Source organism: Engystomops pustulosus, chromosome 6, assembly GCF_040894005.1.
Source record: "Engystomops pustulosus chromosome 6, aEngPut4.maternal, whole genome shotgun sequence".
NCBI lineage: Eukaryota > Metazoa > Chordata > Amphibia > Anura > Leptodactylidae > Engystomops > Engystomops pustulosus.
The window spans coordinates 125816147-125833304 of record NC_092416.1 but is presented as its reverse complement, the minus strand read 5'-3'; the positions used below and the strand labels follow the sequence as shown (position 1 = coordinate 125833304).

General features: G+C 46.0%; 1 protein-coding gene across 2 annotated transcripts; it reads left to right on the top strand.

The window, feature by feature from the left end:
- Positions 1–10260, top strand: LOC140064231 (DEP domain-containing mTOR-interacting protein-like). 2 transcript variants are annotated; one of them, XM_072110909.1, is made up of 9 exons: positions 3–291; positions 2133–2311; positions 2512–2635; positions 3358–3536; positions 4123–4314; positions 5218–5325; positions 5462–5532; positions 9790–9894; positions 9974–10260. In XM_072110909.1, exons 1-9 carry the CDS (start codon positions 98–100, stop codon positions 10115–10117), a joined length of 1296 nt encoding a protein of 431 aa, XP_071967010.1. In that variant the 5' UTR covers positions 3–97; the 3' UTR covers positions 10118–10260. The 2 variants fall into 2 exon arrangements, with proteins under 2 accessions (XP_071967011.1, XP_071967010.1); XM_072110910.1 differs by lacking the exon at positions 9790–9894 and having other exon boundaries at positions 1–291.
- The last annotated feature ends 6898 nt before the right edge of the window (positions 10261–17158 follow it).

Genomic DNA, 17158 nt, shown 5'->3' with positions numbered 1-17158 from the left:
GCGGCTACAATCTATATTAAATTGAAGATCCTAGGTGGAGGAGGCAGATACTTCTCAAGCTTGTGTGTAATAGGAATGGTTTATAGTATTGTATGCTATGATGCTTAATCAAGGGGAAACCCCTGAACCTGCCAAAACTGATGAAACCCCTGAACCTGCCAAAACTGATGAAACCCCAGCAGATGATGTTGGTGAGGAAGACAGGGTAGAACTTCTGAGCAGCAGCTTACAGGAGAGTGCTGAAGACTTCCAGAGGCTGACTGAGATCAGACTCACTGGGGAACAGCTGAGGTGAGGAGGGGTGGATGTATCCCAATCTTTTCACTTTTTGCACCTCCTTTTTTTTTTTTTTTTTTTACTAAGACATCTGCTCAATATGGATTGTCGTGATGGAGGTTACTTGTGTTGTACCTGGTTTATTTTAGGAATTCTGAAAAAGTAAGTTTTTTTTTTTTTTTTTTTTTTGTTGAAAAATGCTACTACCTAGTTGTAAAAAAACAAAAAAAAACCTACAGATTCAGAATGCCAGATACAACACAACACCCTCAAATTGGGATATGGACAAATCTCCAGACAATGGGTGCATTCACATACAGTACATGCACTCAATACAAAGGCTGTGGAGAAGAGACTCGCCTAATTACATTGCTTTAACGTTTGCATTTACAAAAAACAATGTTAACCCATTCCTCCAGGATTGCGTTTCAAACCAATGCATGCTGGATGCAGTCTGGGCAAGCATGTGGTCTAAATCTGAGACGAGTGGCGCAGTCAGCCACGCATGACTGTTCTGCTCCATTCATTTCTATGGAGCGCTGTGCTTGGTAATCTCTGTTGGCTCTATAGAGTTGAATGGAGCAGAATGGTTATGAGTGGCTGTCTGCTCCATTACTCTGAGGGCGTGTTCACACGTTGCGTTTTGAGCTGCGTTTTCATTGCATTTGAAACGCATTTCCAGAGCTGAGGAGAGGTGATTTGCCTAATTACATCACTGTTAACATTTCCATTTACAAAACGCATCGTAAACGTGATGTTAATGCACACGTTTTGTTAACGCATGCATTAACATTACGTTAACAAGCGTAAACGGTAATGTAATTGGACAAATCGCCTCTCATCAGCTGTTGTAATGTGTTTCAAACGCAATGAAAACGCAACCAAAAAGCAACGTGTGAACGCGCCCTGAGTGTGGGTCCACGGGTTTAGTTTTGCAGATGCAGCTTTTGATGCCCAAACCAGTAGTGGAGTGAACATAGAGGAGTACTTCTTAATAAGTCCTCTACCATTATGATCCACACCTGCTTTTGGCTTCAAAAACTGCATCTGAAAAACTGAACGTGTGAATGGACCCTCAGGGTGCAAGCAGGGGTCAGACGAAGGTACATGAGACTCCATAGGACCCCTAGTTTTTATGATCTGTGGGGGATCTCATCACTGAGACCCCCACCGATCAGCACGTTAGTCCCTATCCTGTAGGGGAGATAGGACGAATACATATGTCAACAACACGGTCGTGTGAATTCGGCCTTACTGCGAGACAGACCCAGGCTCTTGTGTTTAGAGACTGCATTGACATTGTGGCGTTCAACTTAATTGGAAAGAAGTTTGGCCAGGGGTGTAATTACAGGGGTAGTTGCGGTAGGGCATGCAGTGTATGGGTGGATTCCTAAGGGCAAACTCCCTCTCGCTTGAGATCTGTTTACATACATAGGAGTGCTGATGTAAGATAAATCTACCCCAATGTGTAAATGCAGCATGGTCCTAGACATCCAGAAATCAACCAGCTTTGAGGTGTGTAGGGGTCATTGACTTTCCCTGTAGGATTGCTAATCCAAATGGAGGGTGGGGAGTCATAACAATACTTGTGGTATCCAGGTACACTTCCAGTATGAGGCAAAACCAAATTCAATACATCCTGCTGGAACGCTGCCCTACCAATCTCTCATAAAGCTATGAAATCAGTACTGTAGCTTAATGTTTCGTTAATCGCTATGATATACATAGAGCTGGTGCTGTGATCTGGGAAGCGTTACAGTAAATGGATTGTCTGACTGGACACTTGTGAGAAACCAGATGTTAAAATTAAATTCTCATCTGTCCTAATATTGGATCACTGCCTCACTTTCCAACAGGTTACGACTACACAATTCTAAGCTGATAAGAGACAGATGTCAGCAGACGCTCACCTACCCAAACTGCTTTGTGGCCAAGGATGTTGTTGATTGGTTAATCGAGCACAAGGAAGCTACAGATAGAGAAAATGCAATCAAAATTATGCAGAAGCTTTTGGAATCCAAGGTCTTCCATCATGGTAAACGACCATAATCCTGCCCATGTACATTAATGGGATTATTAAACTGCCTCTATGTGCAAGAATATACTGTATCACTTCCCCATATGGACATGCATATGGCTGTTAATGCTATGTACAAGACTACCATTGTCATCAGTGCTAGGGCTTTGCACCCCCGAGCATACACTATACATTTAGACTATTTCTTCTTTCTACAGTGTGTGATGAACATCCAGACTTCAAAGATGAAAAACTCTTTTACCGTTTTCGCAATGATGATGGCACCTTATCCCCCAGTAAGCAGATGAGGGTTGTTGTACGAAGTCAGCGGATTTATGAGAAGTGAGTGCAGGGGTAAATTAAGGCTGACATGGACCCTGGGATGTATGGAAATCAAGGACCAAATGTTGAGAGCTGGCACATATAAGGGTTGTAGGTCTAATCTCTACAAGGAAGCATTAATCTTGGTGGATGGCCTTTGGGCCCAGGACTGCCATCCAAAACTGCCTATATTGTAATCCAGTTCTGTGCGAGTGACAGCTGAGATTACAGATTTTAAGTAGAACCTGTCTGCCCATACCATTCCACAGAGGTACCATACTGGGTGTTGTATTGCAGCTCAACCCACTGATGTAAAAGGGCTAAGGTAGAATTCATTCATTATGAATCTGCTACAATGTGTTTTACATTCTGCCTTTCTTAAACAAGAATGGCTGAGACTATATAAATTGATGTTCCGTAGAGTTGGGAGTGTGGTTGGGGGCCAGCAGACCACTAGTTTCAGATCCTACCTTCTATTTGGCATATTTTGTGGAATTTCTTTAATCCCAAGTAATGATGGTAACCTTTTTGTAAGTTTGGCATTAACTTGTAGCGAGTCACTTTTAAAAAGGTGCCATTTACAGCAGATTAAAGTTATGATTTTGTTAGTAACTGAATGCACAGACTTCTCTATCTTGATGAGATTAGATCCATGATCACTGGTAATGTTACTATAATACTGGTTCCATAGACTAATACTCTGCCTGTGACATGGTTTTTGTTCCCTTCTGCTATTCCACAAGGATTGTAGCTGAGGAAGACTGCATCCTAAAAGTTTGGGAACAGGGCACAGAGCGTTATAGAAGAACCATTCAAGGCTCTCAGCTATTGGATTGGATGTTAAAAAACCATGAAATTCCTACCAGAAAAGATGGTGAACTGCTGTGCAGATCGATGGTGGAATGTGGCATTATTCAGCCTGGTACGGACTTGTGTCCTTCTGGTATTTTTGTGCCCTCAATCATGTGGGAATTTGGAAACTTTCTTTTGTCACCAGCTTTTACCACATTGTACTACTAGCACCCTTAATTCTCACCTTTTTACCTAGTTAACCCCATGCATACTACTGTGCAAATGGGCTAAAAATTAACTTTTTGGAAGAGCTTAATCTCTTACGGTCTGGAGGGGTAAAGTGTCTTCAGACACCCCTGTCTTGGCTCTATAGCTTCTACTACCATGTTTCTTGGCAAAATTAGACCTAATATTGAAAGACTGTACTTGCATATACTTATATACGTCCCCCATACGACAGTGTGAATGTAGCCTTAGGCTGATGTAAAAGCTGGTGACCATCTTGGACATTTTGAGTGTTGCACTTCTTTGGCTTGGTATGCAGTGTTTTTGAGCTATGTTATCCGTCTGACTGTTATTTCTCATGTGCATACTACATGGCGAAGCATGTTAAGATGAAAATCCCTTGGTGCCCCTGCCATACTGCACATACTGTATCTTGTGCATAAAGCCCTCCAGATAATTGCTGATCTATTGTGCCTCTCTTCTCCCCACAGTGAGAGGGTGCCATCATTTCTCAGACTCTGATCTGCTTTACCGGTTTGCCATAAATTTCCGGCGCAAAAGAAAACTAGTTGAAGTCCTTGGTGATATCTCACCCTATAAAGAGCGCCAACAAGATTCTCCAGACAGCCCATTCTGCCTGCGAAAACTAAGTGCAGAGCTTCCTAATAACAGCTTTGCATGTGGTAAGAGTTCAGGGAGTGGGGTGTTTTACTTACACTGCATGTTCAGTGATCTGCAGCCCATAGCTAGTGGAAGTAGCGGTAATAGCTGGGTCACAAAGGAGGACACTAGTATAAAGTGGTACATGGTGGTTGGAGAACCCTGATGAAGAATGTGTTCCGGCATCCAGCTGGGTCAAGTAACTTTTTCCACTTATAAATCGTCAACAACTACAACAGGACTTTGTCTGCAGCATTTAAAGGAATTGGCCAAAACAAAAGGTTTGGCCAACAGGTGGCAGCAAAGATCTATATAAATGTGAGTTGCGACCTGTGTATATACAGCTGAAGAGGCAATTATTAACCACTTACACATTTACTTTGAAAATTGGTTTTCTGAAGGTGCTATATGGTACTTGTCTCAATATATATATTAAAGCAAATGCTTTAATAAACGTGGGCCATATAACACACACAAATGAGATGGAGAGAGAATATTATTTGTGTTATATGGCCCACATTTATTAAAGCGTTTGCGCTAGTTTTCTGAATTTTAACTGTAAGAAATTTAAGGTGTCTGTGCCAGTTGTCACGGCTGCACTGTGTTCGACAAGGCTGAAAAAATGTGCACCAAAAAGGGTGTGCTAGCGCTTAGTCTGGCGGTGCGCCACAATTCTGAAGCCTGAACAGTGCGCCAAAAAGAAACTGTGCACACTTCCAGAGCAGTGCAGAGGGCGCCAGATTAAGGAAGACTAAGCTCAACTTTCCATCTCGCACACTCAACAGGCAAGGTGTGTGTGTGTGTGTGTGTGTGTGTGTGTGTGTGTGACACATGCACACTTATTATATGAACAGCTTGTTTTGCATATTATATAAAATAGGTTTACAAAATACTTCAGTAAACTTGTTTCCTTTTCCTCATTGAAGCTGATGAACCTAGTCCTTCCCCTCCTTCGCCAGTCCCAAAAAGGAGTAGTCAAGGAGGCACTGGGAGCTACCAACCATTAAAGAAAGAACCAATGAGTCCCCCATCAGGTACTTTTGGCAGCTGCTCATTTAATGTGTATATCGTTCGGCAAGGGATATCCCTTTTACTGATCTCTGGGAGATGGGGCAATAATCTAGATTAGATTCAATATTCCAACATTTACTCAATGTTCTTTCATCCTAGTTCTAAAAAGACCAGTTACAGTGGAAGAACTGACGGCACCAGGGGCACCATTCATGATGAAGATTCTTCATGTGAGTAAAGTCTAAATGTTGTGCTTTGTACATTAATGCCAACTAAGTGGTTTGGTGTGTGGTTGTTTTTGGAAATGTCTTTCAAATCTTGTTAAGCCTCCCTTTAATTCCCTTTTAAACTGATTCAGTAGGGTCATAGATTTTTATCTTGGACCAAACAGCTAGGCTCAAATGTTATACTTCTAATCTGGTAACTAGATTGAACTTTGTTTTTGCTGTGGCTAAAGGATAAAATCCAACCCCCTTCTAAGGCCGGCGCCACACGTGGCGCTTTGTCTGCGCTTGCAAACAAAGTCGCGCCCACCGGGGCGGGCCTCGGCCCGATCGCATCGGCGTTTCTATGGAAACGCCTGCGATTGGGAACGAGCCGCCTGTGTTTCGCGACTTTGTTTGCGTTTGCAAGCGCAGACAAAGCGCCACGTGTGGCGCCGGCCTAAGGCAAGAAGTTTTTAAAAACTAAGTTTTTATCCAACTGTTCAACAGCACATGTACATGTACACTGAGGTATGACCGCACAGCTATGGCCGGGCGGGCATACGTCAGTTGCGATCACGTCCTAGCGATCCTCGGCGCACGGCCCATACCACGGGGAAAGGTGGGACATGTCCTACTTTCTCCTGTGTACAGAGCGGTAAGGTGCTGCACATGTGTGGCAACGTATTGCTCTGTGTGGCCATTGCCTGTCTATGGGGGACATGCATACGTCGTCAAGCTTGTGTATTAACTTATTGCTTTTTTTTTTTTTTTCTTCTTCTGGGGCATCTGCATTAGATCAGAAGGAGCAGTACACAGCTGTAAACCTTGCATTCAAACAAATAGCAAGAAAAAAATCTTGTATAATCAGCTCACCAGCTCTGTTCAAGCAGTCAACACGGTTTTTGACTCTGGACACTCCAGCACGGACAACCTCGGTCACAGGTGCATGCATAGATAATGTGAAGAAACTGTTTCCAGCTGGACATCAGGAGTCGGTTTGTAGATAAAATGTTGCAAATTTTGTTTCCATTAAAAAAGGCAAAAGTTACAAATGACAGACACATTTTGGATTTTCTCATTAGAGTTCCCCTAGGGTTAAATAAAAAAAAAAACAAGATTTAATTCATTTTTGCCAAAAATTCAATAATAATGAAAGCTTTTGTAGTATAAATGCATATGCTGTTAGTATTTTATAGATTTTTAATCTTGATCCTTCTGATATTTAGTATGGTTTCATAGGTACAGAAAGAGTTAAAAAAAACTGCCCAGTGATTCATGGGACTGAAGGGGCAGGGTTAAATGGCAAAACTGCAGTAAGATGTGCAGGAGCTATGAATAAGGTATAACTACCAAAACGCGTAAGCTTGAATGCTATTTTTTTTTCTCCATGTGCTGTGTCATTTGTAATTTTTGCCTTTTTTAATGGAAACAAAATAAAATTTGCAACATTTTATCTACAAACCGACTCCTGATGTCCAGCTGGAAACTGTTTCTTCACATTACCTAAACCTTGCATTGTCCCATATATCACTACGATTCAAGGATTCCTTTCTACTGCAATATGCTTTGTCTGTGGGATGTAACCAGCACATGGGTCAGTTTCTATGGATTGGGTACATTCATTTGCAGACAGCCTAAATCAGGGGTCGGGAACCTATGGCTCGCGAGCCAGATATGGCTCTTTTGATGGCCGCATCTGGCTCGCAGCCGGGGCTCCTATCCAGGGGCTTAACTACAGCCGCAGCAACTGCTAATATGCCTGCCAAGACCAGGCTGTTGTGCCCCCGGCTGTAGTTATGCCCCTGGATGTATTCTGCAGAGCAGCGCAGGGTCCGCGGGGTTAATTCTGGGGCGGCGCCTCCCTCCCCTGCAGCAGTCTCCTCCATGTGTGAGAGAGGGAGGGGAGGAGACTGTCTGCCTGCAGCAGCCAATCCCGGGGCTGGATGTAGCAGCGCGGGAGATTCAGACAGAGGAGACCAGAGAGCTGCATACTCCGGAGACATGAAGGAGAAGGAGTCCAAGGAGAAGGAGTCAGCAGCCGGGATCAGCCAGAGATAAGTGCTCCCTCCCCCCAGTGTCTCCTCACACTCTGCCTTAACCCCTTAGTGTCCTGTGTGCAGCTATGAAGCTCTCCTGAGACCCCTCTGCATCATCCTCACATATCTTCCCCCACCACTGCATTTCTACATTAATCTGAGGTTATGCAGCAGCTTAGACACATGTTGGCGTCTGTATAGGGATGTTCTGCATTGGTTGGCGTCTGTATGGGGATGTTCTGCATTGGTTGGCGTCTGTATAGGGATGTTCTGCATTGGTTGGCGTCTGTATAGGGATGTTCTGCATTGGTTGGCGTCTGTATAGGGATGTTCTGCATTGGTTGGCATCTGTATAAGGATGTTCTGCAGCGGTTGGCGTCTGTATAGGGATGTTCTGCATTGGTTGGCATCTGTATAGGGATGTTCTGCAGCGGTTGGCGTCTGTATAGGGATGTTCTGCATTGGTTGGCATCTGTATAAGGATGTTCTGCATTGGTTGGCATCTGTATAAGGATGTTCTGCATTGGTTGGCGTCTGTATAGGGATGTTCTGCATTGGTTGGCATCTGTATTGGGATGTTCTGCATTGGTTGGCATCTGTATAAGGATGTTCTGCAGCGGTTGGCGTCTGTATGGGGATGTTCTGCATTGGTTGGCATCTGTATTGGGATGTTCTGCATTGGTTGGCGTCTGTATAGGGATGTTCTGCATTGGTTGGCGTCTGTATAGGGATGTTCTGCAGCGGTTGGCGTCTGTATAAGGATGTTCTGCATTGGTTGGCATCTGTATAGGGATGCTCTGCAGCGGTTGGCGTCTGTATAGGGATGTTCTGCATTGGTTGGCATCTGTATAGGGATGCTCTGCAGCAGTTGGCGTCTGTATAAGGATGTTCTGCAGCGGTTGGCGTCTGTATGGGGATGTTCTGCATTGGTTGGCATCTGTATTGGGATGTTCTGCATTGGTTGGCGTCTGTATAGGGATGTTCTGTAGCGGTTGGCGTCTGTATAGGGATGTTCTGCAGCGGTTGGCGTCTGTATAGGGATGTTCTGCATTGGTTGGCGTCTGTATGGGGATGTTCTGCATTGGTTGGCGTCTGTATGGGGATGTTCTGCAGCGGTTGGCGTCTGTATAGGGACAAGCTCGAATGTAAATTATCTATTTTTTATTTTACAGGGAATTACAATTGTTTTGGTCCAGTGGAAGCTTAGTACGGGGGGGGGGGGGGGGGGAGGAACACTCCTTGCTGTACTAATGACTGCTGGAGCCATTGTTCTGTCAGTGTCCCTTTAAGCATATTGTACGGCTCTCGCAGAATTATATTTTAAAATATATGGCGCTTATGGCTCTCTCAGCCAAAAAGGTTCCTGACCCCTGGCCTAGATTAAGAGTTTCTCTCCACCGACGGCTATCTGCCTTTTATATCTTCTATTCCATCTGTCATATTTACCCAAATAGAGCAGAATTGCAATATTGGATTTCATCTGCCCATTACTTTAAATTGTGTGGGGGTTTTTTTTTTCTTTGTTTACCCATGCTCCATTTTGACAGTAGATTGAGGAACAAAGTACACTTACTCATTAATCCAGGCACTGACTGTGGTGGTCTTATTTGTTATCCATGGCTTCCTACTTCTAAAATATGCTAATGAGCCTGAGGGCCTCTGGTGCCCAAGAGCACCCCCCAGTGTCACATGCTGTTACAACAAGCCAAACGTGTCTCTCCTCTCCCTGTGTTTTTAGCAACTGCAGAAAGTGCATGTGGAGGGGAGACCTGCTCTGCTCATTGTAACAGCCTGTGAAATGACATCAGTGGGGGCCTCTGGAATCGTCCACTAGAGCCCCTCCACATTATTATTAGCATAATTTTGACAGGAAGGAAGCCATGGATAAAAAATATTAGATTACCAGTCACGGTACCTGGATCTGTGAGTAAGTGTCTCTGGCTTATGATGGATTGTGATGGAAGACTTACTTCAGTTTTCTTTCAGTTCCACCCCCAAAAAAATGTTGTATAGTATAGCTTGAATTGATGCATACTCAAGGCATCTGTTTCTGTCTTCTGACAAATCTGTGTTAAGGTGGCTTACCTGTATTAGTGTTTCACCGAACATATCTTGTGGCATAATGTAATGGATTGACCTTTTTATACTATGTTGGTATTCAAATTAACCTATAAATGACCTATAATTTTCACTTGTCTTCTAGGATTTGTATTTAAGCCACTAAACCAAAGCCATTTTCTTACAGATCATGGGTGATGATGTGGGGTGGGGATTCGTGGTCCGAGGTAAAGGCCCATGTTATGTTCAGGCTGTGGATCCGGGCGGACCAGCTTCTATTGCTGGGGTGAAGGTACAAAAACAATGAGTTGTCATTGTTATATCCTAACATTATGAATATCAATGTTATATCTATTTAACTTATTTTGCAGATCCGCCAGTTTGTCAAGTCGATAAATGGTCTAGACTGTCTCTATTTACACTACCGATCGATCTACAAGCATATAGTGGCTGGTCCCCGGGCCCTGATTGTGGAAGTTCTTGAGCCCCTTGATGATTCACTGGTCCCAACCTGAACATTTGTAGTAACTTTACACATTACTTTGTGGTTCTAATTCTTTAGAATGATGTGCTGCTGTTAAAAGTCCAGTATATGTTTTGTTTGTTTTTCGTTTTGTTTTTTTTTTGTTTACTATCAATAAAAACAATGGAACTTGAATCATGTGATTTTACTTTCTTATGTGACCATAAAAGGATAAAGTGCACACCAAAACTGCACAGAAAAATATTCACATTTTTAGTTAATAGCCATAGACAGACAACACAATCGGCCAAATGTTTATCTGTATATACAAACTGTTTGTCCAATTGTATTCTAATTTTTTTTTTGGTTATAGAATAATCGGACAAACTGTTTGTATATACAGATAGACAACACAAACGGCCAAATGTTTTATTTTTGGTTATTGACTAGAGATGAGCGAACATACTCGTCCGAGCTTGATGCTCGATCGAGCATTAGCGTACTCGTAACTGCTCGTTGCTCGGACGAGTATTTCGCCCGCTCGAGAAAATGGCAGCTCCCGCCGTTTTGCTTTTTGGCGGCCAGAAACAGAGCCAATCACAAGCCAGGAGACTCTGCACTCCACCCAGCATGAGGTGGTTGGCTGGCCAGATCAGGTGACCCTGGGATAGACTAGCCGCTGCCCGCGCTGCTCGGATCATTCTCTGTCTGGATGCCGCTAGGGAGAGAGCTGCTGCTGGTCAGGGAAAGCGTTAGGGTGTTCTATTAGCTTACTGTTAGGCAGGAGTGATTCTACAACAACCCAACAGCCCTTCTTAGGGCTACAATAACGTTATAATTTTTTTTTTTTTTTTTATTTGCAGCTAGTACCATATTGTGAGGAATTAGCAGGGGGACTTGCTACCGTTGTGTTTAGCTCTTAGTAACACACATATCCACCTCAAACACCAAAGTGGGACAATTTATTAGGGGTTTGAGTAGAATTAGGCACAGTCTGCCAGTTTCTTTTTATTTTACGTTTATTGTTTTCATAACTCAGCGTCATCTCATCTGGCATAGTAGTGTGCTGTAATACTTGGCTAGAAAATAGCCATAGGAGAATACAAACGTCTTAATTACGCCTACAGTAGCGTTATATATATTTGATTTCTGGTTGATCTGCTGGTGGCTGTAGTTGTTGCAGTGCATCTACTAGTAAATTGTGAGCAATTTGGAGTCAGACTTGCGACCACTGTGTTTTAGTGACGCACATATCCATCGCAAAGACCGAAGTGGGAAAATTTATTAGGGCCCGGGGTTGTATTTCAATTAGGCACAGTCTGCCATTTCCTTTTTTATTTTACGTTTATTTTTTTCATAACTCAGCGTCATCTCATCTGGCATAGCAGTGTGCTTTCATACTTGGCTATAAAATAGCCATAGCAATAGGATAGCATCGTTTGGTTTTAAAAACTAAAAAACACAAAAAAAAACAAAAAAAAAACAAAAAAAAGTAAAAAAAAAAGTTCAAGTTATAACTCTCATTTTCAAAATGTTTAAACCGAGGGCTAGGGGTAGAGGACGAGGGCGGGGACGTGGGCGTCCAACTACTGCAGGGGTCAGAGGCCGTGGTCCTGGGCGGGGTGAGACACCACCTGCTTATGAGGGAGCAGGGGAACGCCGCAGAGCTACACTCCCTAGGTTCATGTCTGAAGTTACTGGGAATCATGGTAGAGCACTGTTGAGGCCAGAACAGTGCGAACAGGTGATGTCGTGGATTGCCGACAATGCTTCGAGCAATTTGTCCACCAGTCAGTCTTCCACGCAGTCCACCCATGTCACCGAAATCGGCACTCCTCCAGCTCCTGCACCTCAGCCTCCTCCCCCCCATTCTGCCCCCTCCCAGCAAAATTTGCCATTTGAACCGGCATACTCTGAGGAACTGTTTTCTGGACCATTCCCACAGTCACAAACCACTTGTCCGGTTGCTGATGAGCAATTTTCCGATGCCCAGGTTTTCCACCAGTCGCAGTCTGTGGGTGATGATGACCTTGTTGACGTACTGGAAGAAGTGTGTAAAGAGGTGTCCGACGATGAGGAGACACGGTTGTCAGACAGTGGGGAAGTTGTTGTCAGGGCAGGAAGTCCGAGGGGGGAGCAGACTGAGGGATCGGAGGATGATGAGGTGACAGACCCAAGCTGGGTTGAGAGGCCGGGTGAACACAGTGCTTCTGAGACGGAGGAGAGTCCTCGACCAGAACAGGTTGGAAGAGGCAGTGGTGGGGCCAGACGGAGAGGCAGGGCCAGAGCTGGTGCATCAGCGCCAAATGTGTCAACTAGTGAAGCTCCCGTGGCAAGGGCTCCTGCGGCGAGGGCTAGATTTTCAGAAGTCTGGAGGTTCTTTAAGGAAACACCGGATGACCGACGGACTGTGGTGTGCCACATTTGCCAAACCAGGATCAGCAGGGGTTCCACCACTACTAGCTTAACTACCACCAGTATGCGCAGGCATATGAATGCTAAACACCCCACTCAGTGGCAACAAGCGCGTTCACCTCCGGCCGTGCACACCACTGCTCCTTCCCCTGTGTCAGCTGATAGTCAGCCCCCTGCCCAGGACCCTGCCACAAAAACCCCATCGTCGCCTCCACGATCCTCCACAGCATCCACCAGCGTTCAGCTCTCCATACCCCAGACGCTGGAGCGGAAACGCAAATATAGTGCAACCCACCCGCACGCCCAAGCCCTTAATGTGCACATCTCCAGATTGCTAAGCCTGGAGATGCTGCCCTATAGGCTAGTACAGACCGAGGCCTTTCGCAGCCTCATGGCGGCGGCTGCCCCTCGGTATTCGGTCCCCAGCCGCCAGTACTTTTCCCGATGTGCCGTCCCAGCCCTGCACCAGCACGTGTCAGACAACATAATCCGTGCCCTGACCAACGCCGTTTCTGACAAGGTCCACCTGACCACGGACACGTGGACGAGTGCTGCCGGGCAGGGCCACTATATATCTCTGACGGCACATTGGGTTAACTTGGTGGAGGCTGGGACCGAGTGTGACCCTGCGGCTGGTCATATACTGCCGACGCCGAGGATTGCGGGGCCTACCTCGGTCCAGGTGTTTGAGGCCTACTATGCCTCCTCCTCCTCCCACCCCTCCTCCACCTCCTCCTCCGAACGACCATCCGTGGGCATGGCGCCATCAGTCGGTAGCTCTAGGCACAGCAGCAGTGCCGTCGCTAAGCGACAGCAGGCGGTGCTCAAACTGCTGAGCCTAGGCGATAAAAGGCACACCGCCCAAGAACTATTACAGGGCATCATGGCGCAGACTGATCTGTGGCTGGCACCGCTGAACCTGAAGCCAGGCATGGTTGTGTGTGACAACGGCCGTAACCTGGTGGCGGCTCTGCAACTCGGCAGACTGACACATGTGCCTTGCCTGGCCCATGTGTTAAATCTGATAGTTCAGCGTTTCCTCAAGACATACCCCAATCTGTCTGATTTGCTCACGAAGGTGCGCCGCATCTGTGCGCATTTCAGGAAGTCCAGCACAGATGCTGCCACTCTCAGGGCAGCGCAGCGCCGCCTCCAACTGCCCGCTCACCGACTGTTGTGCGACGTGCCCACGAGGTGGAATTCAACACTGACCATGTTATCCAGAGTTTACCAGCAGCGCCGAGCGATTGTAGACTGCCAGATGTCAACTTCCAGCAGAACTGGTAGTCAGGTCAGTCAGCTTCCTCAAGCCTACAATGAGGAGTGGACGTGGATGTCTGATATCTGTCAGGTGCTGAGTAACTTTGAGGAGTCAACACAGATGGTCAGTGGCGATGCCGCCATCATCAGCCTCACCATCCCGCTGCTTGGCCTGTTGAAAAACTCTCTGGTCAGCATGAAGTCGGAAGCTTTGCGCTCCTCACAAGAGACGGGGGAAGAAGATTCCCTTGTTGATAGCCAAAGCACCCTTAGGTCTGTTTCTCAGCGCATATCGGAGGAGGTGGAGGAGGATGAGGAGGAAGAGGAGGAGAATGTTGGCGAGACACAAGAGGGGACCATTGTTGAGTCCTTCACTGTTGAGCGTGTATGGGCAGAAGAAGAGGAATTGGAGGAGTTGGAGGAGGAGGAAATGGACAGTCAGGCCAGTGAGGGGAGCGAATTCTTACGCGTTGGTACTCTGGCGCATATGGCAGATTTCATGCTAGGCTGCCTATCCCGTGACCCTCGCGTTCAAAGAATTTATTCCAGCACCGATTACTGGGTGTTCACTCTCCTGGACCCACGGTACAAGCAAAATCTTTCCACTCTCATCCCTGGAGAGGAAAGGAGTGTGAGAATGCATGAATACCAGCAGGCCCTGGTGCACAAGCTGAAACAGTATTTCCCTTCTGACAGCGCTAGCGGCAGAGTGCGTAGTTCTGCGGGACAAGTAGCGAGGGAGAGTAGGCGAGCAGGCAGCTTGTCCAGCACTGGCAAGGGTACGCTTTACAAGGCTTTTGCCAGCTTTATGTCACCCCAGCAAGACACTGTCACCTGTCCCCAGTCTCGGCAGAGTAGGGCTGATCTTTACAGAAAGATGGTGAGGGAGTACGTAGCTGACCATACCATCGTCCTAAATGATCACACAGCTCCCTACAACTACTGGATTTCAAAGCTGGACATGTGGCACGAACTGGCGCTGTACGCCTTGGAGGTTCTTGCCTGCCCTGCCGCTAGCGTCTTGTCCGAGCGGGTTTTCAGTGCAGCTGGTGGCATCATCACCGATAAGCGTACACGCCTGTCGACTGACAGCGCTGACAGGCTGACGCTTATCAAGATGAATAAAGCATGGATTTCTCCTAATTTCCAATCTCCAGCAGGTGAAGGAAGCTCAACCTGAATAATTTATCCACTCCTCCTCCTCCTCCTCCTCCTCCTCCTCATTTTCCTCCTTCTCCTGCTCTTTGTACAGTAAAGCAGAGGAAACTGGCTATTTTTTGACAGGGCCCACTGGCTCTACCTATAGTACTTTATGCATTTAATTTTTCTGGAGGGCCACCGACCCGGTCCTCTGTTTTAAACAATTTTTGGGAGTGCCACATACAGGCACTCAATCTATTCAATTTTTCTGGAGCTCCACCTACCTGCTCCTCTGGTTTGAAAACTTTTTTGGACTGCCACATACAGGCACTCAATCTATTCAATTTTTCTGGAGGGCCACCTACCTGCTCCTCTGGTTTAAAAACTTTTTTGGACTGCCACATACAGGCACTCAATCTATTCCATTTTTCTGGAGGGCCACCTACCTGCTCCTCTGGTTTAAAAACTTTTTTGGACTGCCACATACAGGCACTCAATCTATTCAATTTTTCTGGAGGGCCACCTACCTGCTCCTCTGGTTTAAAAACTTTTTTGGACTGCCACATACAGGCACTCAATCTATTCCATTTTTCTGGAGGGCCACCTACCTGCTCCTCTGGTTTAAAAACTTTTTTGGACTGCCACATACAGGCACTCAATCTATTCCATTTTTCTGAAGGGCCACCTACCTGCTCCTCTGGTTTAAAAACTTTTTTGGACTGCCACATACAGGCACTCAATCTATTCAATTTTTCTGGAGGGCCACCTACCTGCTCCTCTGGTTTAAAAACTTTTTTGGACTGCCACATACAGGCACTCAATCTATTCCATTTTTCTGGAGGGCCACCTACCTGCTCCTCTGGTTTAAAAACTTTTTTGGACTGCCACATACAGGCACTCAATCTATTCCATTTTTCTGGAGGGCCACCTACCTGCTCCTCTGGTTTAAAAACTTTTTTGGACTGCCACATACAGGCACTCAATCTATTCCATTTTTCTGGAGGGCCACCTACCTGCTCCTCTGGTTTAAAAACTTTTTTGGACTGCCACATACAGGCACTCAATCTATTCCATTTTTCTGGAGGGCCACCTACCTGCTCCTCTGGTTTGAAAAATTTTTTGGACTGCCACATACAGGCACTATCCAAATTGAATTGTCTCCATAGCAGCCTCCACATGTTGTCTCCATTGCTACCTCCAAAAGTCGTCCATATAGCTGCCTCCATACATCGTCCCTTTATCAAACGAGGTTTGTCAGGCCGAAATTTGGGTTGTTTTCATGGATTCCACATCAAAGTTGTTAACTTTGTCGCCACCCTGCTGTGTTATCCACAAAGTACACTGGCAAACTTTTACCATTTACGGATATTATTTCAGCGCTTCTTGCGCATCTGTTTACATTCCCCTCACCCGCCATATCCCAAACTTATAAGAACGCTACTACACTTGATCTTATACAAAAGGTTCTTAGAAGTGCTGTTTGGGGAGTAGCCTAGAGACAGGGGCTTGGATTGGCGAAAGCTCGCCTGGCAGCGGAGCGGCAGCTCCATGCCAAGAACCAACTAACATAGTTTTAACTGCAGCACCTTTAATCTACTACTAGTTCACTGCCTCCATACATGCCCGCCTTATCAAACGTGCTGTGTCAGGCAGAATTTTGGGTTGTTTTCATGGCTTCCACAACAAACTTGTTAACTTTGTCGCCACCCTGCTGTGTAATCCACAAAATATACTGGCAAACTTTTACCATTTACGGATATTATTTCAGCGCTTCTTGCGCATCTGTTTACATCCCCCTCACCCGCCATATCCCAAACTTATAAGAACGCTACTACACTTAACTTGGTGCAGGCTGGGACCGAGTCTGACCCTGGGGCTGGTCATATACTGCCGACGCAGAGGATTGCGGGGCCTACCTCGGTCCAGGTCTCAAAGGCCTACTATACCTCCAAATCCTCCCACCCCTCCTCCACCTCCTCCTCCTCCGAATTACCATCCGTGGGCATGGCGCCATCAGTCGGTAGCTCTAGGCACAGCAGCAGTGCCGTCGCTAAGCGACAGCAGGCGGTGCTCAAACTGCTGAGCCTAGGTGATAAAAGGCACACCGCCCAAGAGCTATTGCAGGGCATTCCACATCAAACTTGTTAACTTTGTCGCCACCCTGCTGTGTAAGCCACAAAATATACTGGAAAACTTTTTTCATTTACGGATATTATTTCAGCGCTTCTTGCGCAGATGTTTACATTCCCCTCACCCGCCATATCCCAAACTTATAAGA

What these genes read in the sequence shown, in the direction of transcription:
- LOC140064231 (XM_072110909.1), top strand. Translation starts at nt 98, where the DNA reads ATGATGCTTAATCAAGGGGAAACCCCTGAACCTGCCAAAACTGATGAA. An exon ending in TAATAACAGCTTTGCATGTG is followed by an intron (nt 4,315 to 5,217) that starts GTAAGAGTTCAG and finishes TCCTCATTGAAG; the next exon opens with CTGATGAACCTAGTCCTTCC. An exon ending in CTTCTATTGCTGGGGTGAAG is followed by an intron (nt 9,895 to 9,973) that starts GTACAAAAACAA and finishes CTTATTTTGCAG; the next exon opens with ATCCGCCAGTTTGTCAAGTC.